The sequence below is a fragment of the Hemiscyllium ocellatum genome, chromosome 16, assembly GCF_020745735.1.
Source record: "Hemiscyllium ocellatum isolate sHemOce1 chromosome 16, sHemOce1.pat.X.cur, whole genome shotgun sequence".
NCBI classification, from domain to species: domain Eukaryota; kingdom Metazoa; phylum Chordata; class Chondrichthyes; order Orectolobiformes; family Hemiscylliidae; genus Hemiscyllium; species Hemiscyllium ocellatum.
Window position 1 is genome coordinate 33,178,947 of NC_083416.1, and position 15,934 is coordinate 33,194,880.

Here is a 15,934-nt window from a genome sequence, read left to right on the forward strand (position 1 = left end):
CATAGTCAGCCCAATACTATATACCCTGTATAGTCATGACTGTGTGGCCAAATTTTGTCCTAATCCATCTACAAGTTCACTGACGACACAACCATTTTAGGCCAGATCTCAAACAATGATAAGACAGAATACAAACCAAAAGACAGAATGCTTGGTGCTGTACAGATAACAATCTCTCTCTCAACATCAGCAAAATGAAAGAGCTGGTCATTGACTTCAGGAAGCATGATGGAGGGCACACCCCAATCTAGAGATGGTAGAGAGCATAAAATTCCTAGAAGTAATGATCACCAGTAATCTGTCCATGTTGAAGCAATGGTCAAGAAAGCAATGTCTTTAGTTCCTCAGAATGCTAAGGAAATGCAGCCTATCCAGGAAGACTCTTGCCAATTCTGAACACAAATGGCATGGCAACAGCTCAGCCCAGGACTATAAGAAACTACCGAGTTATGAACACAGCATAGTCTATCACACAAGCCAGCATTCCAACCACTGGCTTCATCTATACTTCTCATTACCTCAGAAAGGCAATCAATATAATCAAAGTTCCATCCCACCCCTGTTATAATCTCTTCCAACCTCCTAATTAGGGCAGAAGATTCAAAAGCCTAAATGCCTGGACCAACAGGTTCAAGAACAGTTTCTTCCTTGCTGTTATTAGATTTCTGAATGGACCTCTGAAACTTTAAATTTAATTTGACCTCACTCTTTGTGCACTTTCTCTGCAGTTGTAACATCGTATTTCTCGCTGTGTTCTTTTACCCTTATGAACTTTGTACGGTATGATCTGCCTCTACTGCATGCAAAACAAAAGTTTTCACTGTACCTAAATACATGTGACAATAATAAATCAAATTAAACCAAATAAAAGAAGTCACCAACTCCACAATCAACTATTCAGCACTACATTTAAATGGCACCCAATAGCACCTTCCTGCCTGTCTGAGAGGAGGATTTTGAACTGCTACCAACCCCTCTTCACCTGCCACACTTGGATTCCTGGAGCTGCAAATCACTCTGTTGCACCCACTCTCAGGTACCTTTCACCTTGGCTTAATCACCATCAAACATCCCTCCATTACACTAGCCAACCTTCTGTGACCCTCATTCTCAACAAACTGTCTGTGTGAGGCATTGTAGTGATTCTACCTGTAGGCTCTTCACTCACCAGGCCTTGTTAGCCACGGGAAAAAAAAATCATGAAACAGTTCAAAGGGCTAATAATCAGCCTTGGAACCATCACACCTTTAGAGGGAAAATAATAGTTATGAAGATGCACTTAAAAAATGCCTGTCTGTTGCCCTAGAGCTGCTCACATCAGCTTCAAACTTACATCCCAGACCTACACCTTTCATCACTGTTGCTATGCCATTATCCTTAATCATCCTAACTGCCTTTCTTTACCTTTAACAATTACAGCCTCATCATTAATCTGTTATCAATCAACCTTGGTAACCAGTTATCATGATTGAGTTGCTGTCAGTGAAATTGGACGTTCTTTCTCTTCCAGTTCCCCAACTTTGTCTCACATCATCCTTCATAGGGGTAACACAACTTGATCTCCCTCCCTTGGATGGTCATGCTCTAATCTCCCTGGTTAATCGCCATCCTCCCTTTCACAGACAGTCATGCCCTGACCTCCTTGAACAGCCACCACAACAGCATAAGCAACAGCTCAACCTTCACTCTCCTGGTTCATAAACATTTTCCATATATGTAAAGCAATTTCTACTCACTCCAAATTAACGAGGAAGACTATCTTCCTGCTCTACACCACCTTTAACCAACTGCAAATCTGAAGGTACCCATTTCTTGTTTGTTTCCAATTTAATCACAAAAGTTATAATCTGAGAAGCTAACAAAGTGTTTGGAAAGCTCTGTATGATATGCTGACACATTTAGAATAGGTTCATATCCACCTTTAATTTGCCATCAATTTACTTCCCAAATTATACCCACCATCAGGAAGGTGGTCATTCACCTGCTGCAAAATCAATTGTCTCTGTCAGTCTTGTTCCCTGTTTCCACACAAAATATCTTCTCTTGGGTTACTTCCACCTAGTAGTTTTCTCAATTTTCTAATTTTCATCCCTTTTGAATCGCTTCTTTAGGTCATAATCAGGAGTGAAAGCATTGATCCATTACATATTTTCCTGATTATGGAAATAGAGTCTGAAACATTGATGAAGGACTCAATCACTTTTCTCACTAAACAAAAATGCACTCTCTTGTCAGTGTGGTTGACAGTATTATAGGAAAGAATGTTTCTCAAGAAGAAAGAAAATGATTTCTCCATCAGATGACTCACAGGCTCGTCAGCACTTTCCAGATGGCTTGCATTTCTTTATAACATAAGGGAAATAGTTGAAGACTATTACAACAGATGTATAATGGCATTGGAGGAGCACAGTACATAGATCACTTATTTATAAATTGTCATCCAAAGCTTTATTAATGACATGTGAGACTCCAAGTTTAATGCTATAGTTACCTGACAATATAAGTTTTCGCTCAGTAACACTGTTTATGTGATCACAAAAGTATTTAAAAACTTTAATTATATTTTCAGATTGTCCACAAGCTCAGTAGCATGCGCTAAATGGAATGTTCATCATAACATTACAGCACCCCATTCCTCCACAATTCACCTTTAGATTAGATTAGATTAGATTACTAACAGTGTGGAAACAGGCCCTTCGGCCCAACAAGTCCACACCGACCCGCCGAAGCGCAACCCACCCATACCCCTACATTTGCCCCTTACCTAACACTACAGGCAATTTAGCATGGCTAATTCACCTGACCCGCACATCTTTGGACTGTGGGAGGAAACCGGAGCACCCGGAGGAAACCCACGCAGACACGGGGAGAACGTGCAAACTCCACACAGTCAGTCGTCTGAGTCAGGAATGCATGCATTTACATTTTGTTTTTAAATCAGATGATTTTATCCAATAAAACCATTTCTGCTATGTTTCTCTCCCATTGTGCTATATTAAATGTAATGTGTATAAACCTGAATTCACATTTGCTGCATTGCCAAATTTCATCCAGTGATTTTTTTCTCAAAGCTATTGTCTGACTAATATTTCTGTGCATTCAAATAGGCAATTTTTGAATATTTCTAACCCATAGAACTTGCTTTAGGTCCGTTTATGTCCTTTGTTGTTATTCTACTGTTATATTTGGAACAGAGTTTTATACTTGTCTTCAAATTGTATTATTTATTCTACCAGAATACTATTGACACTTTTGTTTAAATATTATTTTTCAATTTTCGTTTTTACATTCTTGGAGTCCGTTTTCCCCAATCAAGAATATGTCCACTTTTTTGTTCGTTACAAGGGTTAGATATACACTCAAAGCCTAATCTGAAAACTAATTTTTCTTGCTGTGTAGTATGTTAATGTACACAGATTCTGCGCCTCAAAGCATTTATCTTAATTAAATGGCTCATTAGCTGTTTGAGAAATGTTGACGCAACATAGTTACAGGTGCAATAATTTCCTGTTTTATTTTACTGTTGCTTGCAAAATTCTCTGAGACAGCAATTTTCAAAATTTTAAAGTTTTTTTTGTTAGTGAATTATGAATTAGAAATAAAAACTGATACTTCGCTCGTCTTTGCTTTTCAAACAGAGCCTTACATTCTGTTTGGTAAGCCCCTGCGTTTTAGAAATCCATGACTTGTTTAAAAATAAAGCATTTCAAGTTATATATAAACCATTGAAATGTGTAAAGGGTTATAATTGTAGTAAGCAATGAAAAGTCACTTGGATGTTGTGCTGCACATAAACATATGGAACATTAACATATGGCATTAGATACGTTTACTCCTAGTCATTAGTTCCAGTATTTTAGTGAAATATGAATATATTTTGTTCCAAAATTGGAACATAAAAAGTTTGCAAGACAATAGATTAAGCAAGAAAAACTTGTCTATAATACTGCTAACAATGGCATGCTCCTTAAAAAATCCAGAACACTTGTTGAAATACCCAGCATTGAAATACATGCAATTGTACAAATGTTCTGAACTTACACAATAAACAGCTATTAAATTCAGCAGAAAATCTAAAGATCATCCTTTTCAGTGAAAGGTAAGTTTCAACAGTAAAATAGTCTTAATTATTGATGAAGAACCTTGGTGGACAATTAACCTGTGGGGATTCCAATCTTCCAGCTTTTAATTATTATGGGGATACCTGTATTTAAAAGCTATTTTCTTTCAGTCTCTTATATTTTTTTCTCTTGACCCCATCTTCTTGATTTAGTCGTAAATGCACGATCTGCCATTAAATGAACTACTCTGACTTATATTTTCTGCATGAGGTATGCTTCTACTCAGAAATGATTCTTCAATCTGATTATGGGGTGAATACAATTACACTTTATTCACACAAGTCTCAGAATCCATGCAGTGAGTGCTGCAGCCAAGGTGGCTTTCTAATCATTGCATATTCCAGTGCAAAACTTCAGACAGGCTTTTAAGCAATCAGTGTCACGAAGGGCTGTTGCTGATTTATTTCTGATAGTTCTGTTTGTAACTTTTTGAGTTGATTCTATAGTTAGTATATAGACAGGGAATGGGCCTTTGTTTTCCATATTCCTAAAACGCATTGTGCAGCAACAACTTTAAGTGTATTCAGGGAATTATTGTCTGTCATAGAAGCTTGGGAGATTCCAGGACTCAGCACTACCTAAAGGCTTGATGAACGGCTTTTGCCCGAAACGTCGATTTTCCTGCTCTTCAGATGCTGCCTGACCTGCTGTGCTTTTCCAGCACCACTCTGATCTAAACTCTGGTTTCCAGCATCCGCAGTCCTCACTTTTGACTACTTAAAGGCTGGCTAACAAAGTTTGAGGCTGAGGGAATAAGACAGTAAGAGTCAGCTTGGATGAGAAGAAAAGTGGCACAGGGCAGAAATCAGTCAGTTATGGTGAATAGTTATTTTTCTAGACAGCAGAAGATAGGCAGTTTCTTTGCTCAGGGGTTGCTTCTGCGACTATAGCTTCTTGGATTCGTATGAGTGAGTTGAATTTAGGTACAGAGTAAATTTCAAATTTTGCCAGTGATACTTTAAGATGTAGCTGAGCAGTGAGAATGATACCAATCTACTACAGCAGGACACTGCCGAACAGAACAGGTAGATAAATGGTCGATGGAATTTTATACATTGAATTATGAGATGATGCATTTTGATAGAAGGGACAGAAAAAGGCAATATAGTTTTAATGGCACAGTTCTAAAAAGAGTACAAAGACAGGGGAATCTGGGGGTTCATGTGCAGAAGATTTTAAAGATGAGAAATGTTGAGACAGTAATTAGCAAAGAATAAGAGATCTTTAGCTGCATTAATGGAGGTATTGAATACAAGCTCTTACAACCAGTTCTGGTCACCTTTAAGAAGATGTTAGGATTCTTGAGAGGAACAGAGGAGATTACCAAAATGGTTTCAAGGTTGCGGGGTCAATTGCTACAAAATTTGGTTGTAAACTTGGCTTGCTGTCCTTGGGACAAAGGTGTTTGAGGGGAGATTTGTTGAAGTGTAGTAAAGTATAAGGCCATAGGACATTAGGATCGTATGAACAGCCTATGGAAACTGTCCTGCCATTTGATATGATCGTGGCTGATCATCCACTTCAAAGCCTGTTTATCCTCACTATCTTCAAATCCATTTTTGTCATTGGTCTTTAGAAATCTACCAGTCTCCACTTTAAACATACTCAGTGGCTGAGCTTCCACAGCTTGCTGAAGTAGAAAATTCCAACGATTCCCAAATTCTCCTCATCTTAGTCCTTTACAGACTCCCCATTATTTGAAATTGTGCCTCCTGGTTCTAGACTATCCAACCAGTAGAAACATCTTACCTGTGTTTATCTTATCTATCCTTTTAGGTTTTTTTTATTTCAACGAGATCACTTCTAATTCTTCAAAACTCTGGAGCATACTGGCATAATTTCCTACTCTCTCTTCACAGGACAGTCTTACCATATCAGGAAGAAGTCACTCCCTCAATGGTAATGTATTCTTCTAGGGTAAGAGGACCAAAACTGCACACCATTCTCCAGGATGATCTAATTAAAATTCAATACAACTGAAGCAAAGCTTCGCTACTCCTTTATTCAAATCCACTTGCGATAAAGGTTAACACACAACAGGCATCCTAACAGAACACATTCTAGTCTTCAGTGAATTAATAACAAAAACACATTTTAGAAGCACACATTCTTGTCATCTGTGAACTTGGAAAATACTACATTTGGTTCCTCCACCTACTTCATTGATTTATGCTGTGAATAGCTGGGGCCCAAGTACTGATCCTTGGTGTACTCCGGCAGTCACAGCCTGACAATGTTAGAATGTCCTGTTTATTCCTTCTCTGTTTTATACCTTTTAGCTAATCCTTAATCTATGCTTGTACATTACCTTCTAAACAATGGGCTATAATTTTGTCAACTAACTTCTTGTGGGGGCCCTTCTCAAAAATGTCATGAAAATCTAAGTATATTATGTCCAATGATTTCTCTTTATCAATTCTGTTAGAAGCATCCTCAACAACTTCAATAGGTTAATCGAACATGACTTCTTATTCATAAACCCATGCTGACTATGCTCAATCCCATTGTTGTTATCCAAGTGCCTCATCATTTATATTCTAACATTTTCTCTACCAATAATGTAAGGCAAACAGGTTTGTAGTACCTGGTTTCTCTTTCTTTTTCTTCTTAAATAGTGTGGTACCATTTGCTATTTCCAACCTACAGGAACCATTCCAGAATTATATAAGTTTGGTAGATATTCAGCAAAGTATCCATTATCGTTATGGATACCACTTTCAACATTCAATCATGGCAGGTTGAAACAAAATAAAGCGATTCCCAGTAGCTGATGGTGCAAGGGTCTGAGGAATTTAAATTTAAGATGTTGTGCAAAAAGTGCATGGGAGGTGTGAAAAAGTGTAGCAACTTATTTTTTGTGTAGCAACTTATAATGACTTGGAGCCCATTGTCTACCAGGGTGGTGGGAGTAGAGACAAGCAGGCAATTGTGGCTGAGTGGATTGCTCGACAAAGAGAATGGATATAATGAGCCAACAAACCTCCTTAGGTACTGTTAAAATTCTTGGGGTGGAATTTAGTGTCACCCCCTGTGGCAGACTTTACAGCAGGAGGGCATTTAATCCAATGGAAGGGTGGCATATAATATCCACCTAAGAGTTTTATCCTGCTAGTAATCCTGGCCTCAGGTGGATGCATGACTGCCACTCTGGTGGCATTGCCAAGCAATGAAGATTTTCCGATGACCAACTGGCCCATCCTTGGCAGATGAGACTTCCATTCCAGTGGTGTTTGATTTCTGGAAAAGTCAGGGCTGCCCAGTTTAGTGTTTGAATGGTGCTTAATTTTCTGGACCTTTCTAAAAGTGGTGACGCAGGGTGACTACTGGCTCTCCGGGCACCACGCGTTAGCCCTGTTACCTACATTACATTCTGTCCTAACATTCTATAATTCTATAATAAACCTGAAATTCCCAAACTAGGGAAGCTGTAGGTGACTGAAGATCTGGGTTAGATTGTGGGTTGGATCTTGATTTCACTAGTGTTCCCCTGTATTTCAGATGCAAGTCAGGAAATTCTAGTCAAAGGACCAGGAGAACATTTACTTGCTGTCCTATATCACTGGGCATATTTCAGGAGTTCCAAGTTTCTTGGGAAATTGCAGCTTTTATGCCTTAAAAGTTATTAGCCAAACTTGAGCTAGTAGCGATCCACTAAAGCACTATTGAGGTGAAGCAAATGTCTGAAAACATCTCACCTCTGAGTGGTTACAACGTAAGGAACTCTAAACTAAAATTTTGGTCTATTCATTCCTCTTGAGGATTCAGTGCAATTTGGAAGTGAAGATTGTATTGGGTTAAATTGATGAATAGTCATGAAACCTTGTAAATACCAGTTGTATGAAGTTTACGGTTTCCTGAAATCTTCAGCGTGGGTGGTTGGCTGGAGGTTCCATTTTGCTGGAACTTGCATTTTCTTCCATTTTAAATTAGCAGAGTAGGACTAGCAATGCCAGTCTTTTGCAAAAATTATTTTTGAATGGCTGAAATTGCCCATGGGGAAAAAAAATAGCCAATGCATTTTTCTATATGGAGATACTTCACAGCCCACAGAGATTCCTTGCCCTCCTGATGGATAGCAACTGCACATATTTTTCAGAATGAGCTTGATGACTGCTTGACGCATATTGTAAATGCTTCAGTAAATATTGTTATGCTAATTCATATGTAGCACAGTCATTCATTTACTCAGAAAAGTGCAACAAATACTAAAATGACTTGCAGTGACAGATTTCGATCTTGACTCACATTTTGATTGCTACATAGCCACTCACCGTAGCTGTCTGTCCTTGCATACAGCTACCATAACCAGTAGGTTTCCCAAAATAGTCATCATCATAATAGCTGAAAGAAATGTGATGAGAACTGTCTTCTGTAGTATAGAGAAACCAGGAATTTCATGTGGCTCACCATCACTTGTACTGAAAACAAAAGAGAAAGTAGATTTAATTAATTTCACTTACAAATCCTGACCAACATGTATTATGCAACATAAAAAGGAACATAGACCATAACATTTTTGAAAATACTAGATGCAAGGTGATAGATAGCATGATGGAAGAGAATTGGATTGGTAACAAGTTTATTATTTAATCAATAGGATTGAGGGGTGACCTGATAGAAGTCTACAAAATTATGACAGACATGGATAGGGTGGATAGTCAAATGTTTTTTTTCCTAGAATGGAAAGATCTACTACAGAAGGGCACAGGGTCAAGGTGAGCAGGGGAATGTTTAGGGGAGACGTACAGGGAATATTTGTCACACAGTGTATGGTGGGTGTCTGGAATGCACTGCCAGAGGAGGTGGTGGAAGCAGGCATGATAGCAATATAGCAATATAGGCTTGGTGGGCAGAAGGGCCTGTTCCTATACTGTATTGTATTTTATTACCAATTGTCTGAAGTACAGGCAGAATTTGCCCATCATTATTATGTCAAAGTGCGGGTACTAATATGCCACCCTCAACCAGTGAGGGAACTTACTAGATCACCTGCCAACCAGCTCATTCAGAGCTGAGAGGCAAGCGAGGATGTGAATTAGAATTCCTATAATGTGGAAACTGGCCCTTAGGCCCAACAAGTCCTCACCAAACCCCTCCAAAGAGTAACCCACCCAGACCCATTCCCCTATCATATATTTACTTCTGACTAATGCACCTAACTTACACATCCTTGCACACTATGGGCAAAATACATGGCCAATTCACCTAATCCGCACATCTTTGGATTGTGGGGAGGAAACAAGAGCACTTGGAGGAAACTCTCCCAGACACAGGGAGAATGTGAAAACTCCACACAGACAGTCATCCGAGGCTGGAATCAAACCAAATCCATGGTGCTATGAGGCAGCAGTGCTAGCAACTGAGCTATTGTGCCACCCACATGATTCTCACCCCATTAGGTACCTTGACACTGGTGAACTGTGTCACCAGAAGCTGACAACTTTGGTCAAGTCTACTTTCAAGATGATCCAATGCTGAGAAGGTATGTTTTAAATCTTCTTATCATGTGGCCTGGGTCAAAGAGAGAGGAGGGAGTCTGAGGCAGGACAGGGAGATAACTCCTACCTGGGAAACTATCTCTGTTTCTTGAATCTATATAGAATCAAAGAATCTCTACAGTGTGGAAGCAGGCCACTCAGCCCATCAAGTGCACATTGACCCTCCAGAAAGCATTCCAGCTAGGCCCATCCAACTACCCTATCCCTGTAACCCTTCATTTTCTATGGCTAATTCATGGCCCATAGTCTTAAATGCTATAGCATGTGAGACAGTCATTTAAACAGGAGAAAGTGAGGACTCCAGTTGCTGGATCAGCGTCGAAAAGTGTAGCACTGGAAAAGCATAGCAGATCAGGCAGCAACCAAGGAGCAGAAGAATTGATATTTTGAGCCTAAGCCCATCATCAGGAATGTTCATTTAAGTAGGTCTTTTATGTTTTGAGGGTTCCCTCCTCTATCACCCTTTTAGGCACTGAGTTTGATGTACCTGCATTCCACTGGGTGATAATTTTTCCTCAAATCCCCTCTAAACATCCTGTTCCATATCTTAAAGCTGTGGTGCTGAAACATTGACCCCCTACAGGGGGAAATGTTTCTCCTTATCTACCTTGTCTATGCTCTCACTACTTTGCGTACCTCAATCAGATAACCCTTAGCCTTCTCAGCTCCAAAGAAAACAATCCCAACCGATCTAGTCTCTCTTTATAGCTGAATTATTCCAATTCAGGCAGTATCCTGGTCTTATGCATTGTCTCTAGTGCAATCATATATTTCCTATGGTATGGTGAATTGAATTGCACATAGCGTTCCTTCTGCCATCTAACTAATTTTGCTAGAAGCACTTTCAAATTGCTAGAATGACTAATATTTGCTCCCTCACAATGCTAATTAATTCAAGTATATCATAGATCCCTCCCTAATTTCTATACCTCTCTTGTCCTCCCCTACCATGGATACAGTACTCATTACAGATTGTCAGTTTTTACTACCTCCATAATATATTTCCAATGCACCATAGAGTCATGGAGACCCCAATGGTGAAACTGGATTCAATATGGCGGAAGCACATACTGGGTGTGAAATCAATACGTGCTGTCTGTGGCAGAATTTCTAGGTCTTTTTTTAACCAAGTGTTAACATGCACTTTATTTGGTACTTCAAAAGTAATCACCTCTGATTCCAGATTGTTCTTAGCAACTAATGGATACACATTTTCAATTTTATCTCCATTCCTGTTAAAATCAATAAATGTGTCTGAACCCTCACCTTTTCAAAACAGATACAATTTTGTTATTTTATCTGTGATAAAGTATGCCTGTACACAATGTATTGGATGATCTCAATTTCACTGCTGTTTCTCTTTCTGTCCCACAACACAACTCTTCTCATTACTTTTTAAACAGTTTACTAAAATCTAATAAAATATAAAACTCTCAAAGAGTTTTCCCTCTCATGTTGCCTTATTGTATTCTCTACTAAATGTTCAATTGTTGAGATGTATAGCCTATGTATGCTATCTAATACTATTCCATTATCTTACATGTCTTCTTTTGAATGGGACTAAACTATTAAGGGGCATTTTAAACTCGAGAAGCAAAATGATTTGTGTATGTTTGGAGGGGTGGTTTTAAGATCAACAAAAGTGTGGGTGCATTGAGAAGCCAGCAGTTTGTGATCTCAGCATCCAATTTGTTATTATTATGTTAGGTGATGGACAGGCATCTATAGCATCCTCGAAGAAGACCTTCTCACTCCTGAACATGGTATGAAAGTAGCCACTGCCCTTCGACATTTGTGTTCTCTGTTTTTCCAGGATCCTCTTGGAGATTATTCTAGGAAATTTCAGTCAGTGGCTAGAAATACACAGGACTGGAGATTGAAAGTTGTTTGTGAGGGCCAGAAATTGTGTGGACATTTCATACAATGATACTTGTTAGAATGAAGGGTCACTAAGATTTCAGAGTTTCAAGTTTCTGACTGGATTCAAACATATACAGGTGTCATTAACTGTAAACATAGCATTCCAGCAACCCTGCCCAAATTACCCAGCAATATTTGTGAACTGCAAAAACCTTTACTCCATCAATGTGCAGCTGTTGTGCAACCACAGAAAATATATTTCTGGAAACTCAGCCAGATTCCATGACAGCTGCTGGGATATCTTTATCCAAGTTCCATGATATCTTTGGACCTTCATGCATTACTGCTTTTCAGCAAGGAATATGTCCTTGACTCATTCTTATTCATTCATATGATGTGTGTGTTGCTGGCTAGGCCAGCATTTATTGCCCAGAGGGTGGTTAGGAGTCAGCCACATTCCTGTGGTTGGGTTTGGAGATACATGTAGTCCACAGCAGTTATGAATGGTCGTTTCCATCCTAAAGGGCATTAGTAAACTAGATAGGATTTTCCTAACAACGGCCATTATCAGGCCCTTAATTTCAGTTTTTTTTTCTGTTGGATTCAAATTCCATATTTGCTATTCAAAGATTTGAACTCAGGTCTCCAGAGTGAATCTGCATAAAGGGGTGCCTTGCCATTCTAATGCCTCCAGCAGCCTTGGGCCTTCTGATATTTAGAATTGTATTCTGAAGGTGGATCCATGAGACTGATAGCCTCACCCTCACCTTTCTGTCTGAGCATTGCCCATCTCCCTATGTCAGGTTGGCACCCATCCTGACCTGCAGACTCACAGAATGGTCCAATGGGCTCAGGAACTCACCCTCCATTCAACCATAGGAGGTCACCTATCTTAGTTTCAGGATTAACAATGGGCCATCACCTCCCAGCAGTAACTTAGCCACTAAAGCCCAATAGCACTCCAATGAATTCTACACAATCACTATATGTGTGAATGAGCAAGCTATCAGCATCCTGATGATGTGCTTCAGGTGTTTAGACAGATCTTAAGCTAGCCTTCTGTACCTGAAATGAAGTGTGCTGAGCATGATTGCTGTGCTGCACAACAATATTCAATATTGAAGCTCAGAGCTACAGGAGAAACAAAGTGCAGAGCGCAGACTATTCACTGACAATTCTGCAGAAGGGGAGGAGGAAGAACAAGGTGAAGATGTTACACCAGCAGCTGTTCACATTGGGAAGAATCTTTCCTCAGAAAGATTGGTAGCTAGGCATAAAAGGCCCAGCATTGGCAGCGACTCACAAGCACAGTCAATAAAATGCAATGAAGGAGAACACTGCCAGGTTCATCCCAGAATTAGAATGGCCTTCCATGATTCTAGAAGCTCTGTGAAGCTGGCTAACCACCAAGTATGGGAAAAGATCTGCCACCCTGCCAACCCACGATAGGTCCACAAAAGCAAAATTGGCCAGCGGTACAAAGAAAAACACCCTGAATGCCCAAGCAGGCTGACAAGCCAAACCAGACAGCCCACACAGAAAAGGGAATACACTTCAAGCTCACTAACAATGTCAGAGCGACACAGCTATCCCAAAGCTCTGAGGGCAGTTTCACAACCCAGCAATACCAAAGCCACACAAAGAGCAGGTCGGATAGAAAAGCACCAGCAAGAGCACTGCTCCCAGAACAAGACAATGGAAGCACCTCACCACTTCAGAGGAGACATTAACACTTCTACCTATGAAGAGGAATGGAACCATCGATATTGTCCGGATGTTGCATTGTGTGAAGGAACAGGACATTCATCCGATAACTGTTTTTCAATTAGCATCCTTGTAACTAGATTACTCCATTTCCAGACACATTGCATTCTCCTCATTTTTAATTAGCCTTATTGTACAAGATTATTTTAAAAACTGGTCTCATCCTCAGCTCTGGGATGACAATCCTCAATAGCCTGGGCAGACTGTCTGTACTGTTTCAGCTTAGTCAGTTTCTCTTCTGCGATATTGCCTATTAATAAACTGTTCGTCAATTTCACTTCGAACTGTGCTTTGTGATCTCTAACTTATTGGGCAAATTTCTCTGACACTGAGAGAGAGTCATTTTCAGAGCAGAAGGTGCCATGCCTCAAGCGAAGTAACTATACGGAGAAAAGGCCACAGCCACAGTCAAAGTGAATCTACATAAAAGGATGCCTTGCCATTCCAATGCCTCCAGCAGCCTTTGGCCTTCTGATGTTTAGAATTGTAATCTGAAGGTGGATCCATGAGAATGATAGCCTCACCCTCACCCTCACCTTTCTGTCTGAGCATTGCCCAAATCCCTATGTCAGGTTGGCACCCATCCTGACCTGCAGACTCACACAATGGTCAAGTGGGGTCAGGAACTCACTCTCCAATCAACCATAGGAGTTCACCTCCTGGAAGAACACATTGAAATACATACAGAGATTTTGCAAGGTTAGTCTGGGGAAATAAAACTCCCACATTATAAGATTCCAGCCAATGTCACCCTGGACGCAGTGAGACCATAACTGGTCATTTACACACATGGGTTGATATGAGCACCATGTGGAAGGACCAATCTTCTTGCAGACCCCTGACATCCATGTTCACAATGTTGCTGATACAAAGCAGTGCTGCAAAACAAGTCGGCCCTGGGTCTCTATCAATGTGTGTCTTCCCATTCATGATCAAGCAAGTTTAAAGGTGACTTTCTGTCAGCAAACAAGAATGGCTAAGAAAGCTAGCACAAAATAAGAACTTTTTTTGTCACTCTATGCATGAATGGAAACTTCCCAACACATTTTCTCCCAACCTGATTACTTCTGCTTGTACATTGTACAAACCTTGTAGCTTCAGTAGAAGGTGATGTAAGCCATTAAGATCCTTGCTTTGAATTCTGCAAATCTCTTGGTTGATGATGTTGAAGGTTTGATCTGTCAGCAAGTGTGTGGGGGCAATCTTGACCACTGAGAAATGAGGCAAGAAATTGGCTACTTCTTCAATGTTTTTCGAAGGATAACAATTGGTCAGATGTAAAAGCATTTTAAATATACTCTCAGTTCTGTGTCCCCTTTCACTGTCATTCCTCCCACAGACCAACTATACTCAATGCTACCATTCTACTGGAGAAAGATTATCAGGGATAGGCAGGATTGTGAATACTGGATAAATAGGTCAATGACATGATATTATGCCACCCACTCCACTGAGAATTCCCTGTCCGTGAGGTTTTTGTATGATCTTTTAGAATGGTGAGGTAGGCCTGACGGGGTCAAATAACCTACTCTTTTTCATAATATGTATTTTTGTACGAAGTATTTGCAACTTTGACATAGATCATTGGGGAGGTGATGGTCTAGTTAGGTTGCTGGACTGTTAATCCAGAGACCCGGATAATGTTCTGGGGACCTGGGTTCAAATCCTGTCATGGCAGATTGTAATTTGAATTTTTTTAAAAGTCTGGAATTAAAATCGAATAATGACCATGAATCCATTGGTGATTGTCAAAAATGTTCTTTCGGGAAGGAAACTACCATCCTTACCTGGTCTGGCCTGCATGTGATTCCAGGCCCACAGCAATGTGGCTCACTCTGAACTGCCCTCTGGGCAATAAATGTTTGAGTGTGTGTGGACATGAGGCATATGTAGACTCACTTGATTGCTACATTTGATTTGCAAAGAATTTGGCCACTCTATCCATAGAAGAACACATCAAGACAATGCCCAGTGACTTGAACTGAACACACAGCGAAATAAACTTAACAAACAGTGGCATCAGCCCACTCATACTTGCTATTGCTTCTATATTCTGCAATCATGGTCAAAGTGATTATAAGGTACATGGTACATTTTCTGCTTTTCTGCAATTAATGTCGCTTTCATTGACACTGCACCCTTTCCTGCTGCCCCCATATCCCCCAATACCTAGTAGCACCTCAAAGGCGCATCATCTGTGTCCAGCTGAGCACAGCTTGGAGAGATTTACAGCCCCCAGTGTGGACTTTACATCACCATCTGTTCTTCTTTAATTCTGAAGTGTGAGTCACCAGGTGAAAACTCAAATATCTATCGAACTGGCTCCACTAAATTTCAAGTATCTGAGCTGATGAATGGTAAGTATGTGTGTGGTAAAGAGATCATTTCTGAAGAAATTAGTTTCTTTCCTAAATCTAAATTTATATTTTCATGCGATGTGAGGGCCCATGGCAAGGCCAGTGATGGTTGCTCATTCCTAACTGCGTTCAAAGTAAATGCCTTGTTCAGTCTTTTGAAGGGTAAGTATGTAAACTCACTGAGTTTGAAGGTTTGTTTTCAGACGCTCTTAGATTAGATTACCTACAGTGTGGAAATAGGCCCTTTGGCCCAATAAGTCCACAGCAACCCTGCGAAGAGTAACCCACCCAGTCCCATTTCCCACTGACTAATGCGCCTAATACTACAGGCAAT

At 40.1% G+C, this 15,934-nt stretch overlaps 1 protein-coding gene across 2 annotated transcripts in view; it reads right to left on the reverse strand.

Moving 5' to 3' along the window:
• htr4 (5-hydroxytryptamine receptor 4) overlaps positions 1-15,934 on the reverse strand; it is a 205,173-nt gene that overhangs the window by 145,293 nt on the left and 43,946 nt on the right. For both annotated transcript variants that reach the window (XM_060836766.1, XM_060836767.1), the window contains exon 4: positions 8,393-8,539. In XM_060836766.1, the coding sequence (XP_060692749.1) occupies positions 8,393-8,539 (147 nt within the window). The remainder of the gene's footprint in view (positions 1-8,392; positions 8,540-15,934) is intronic.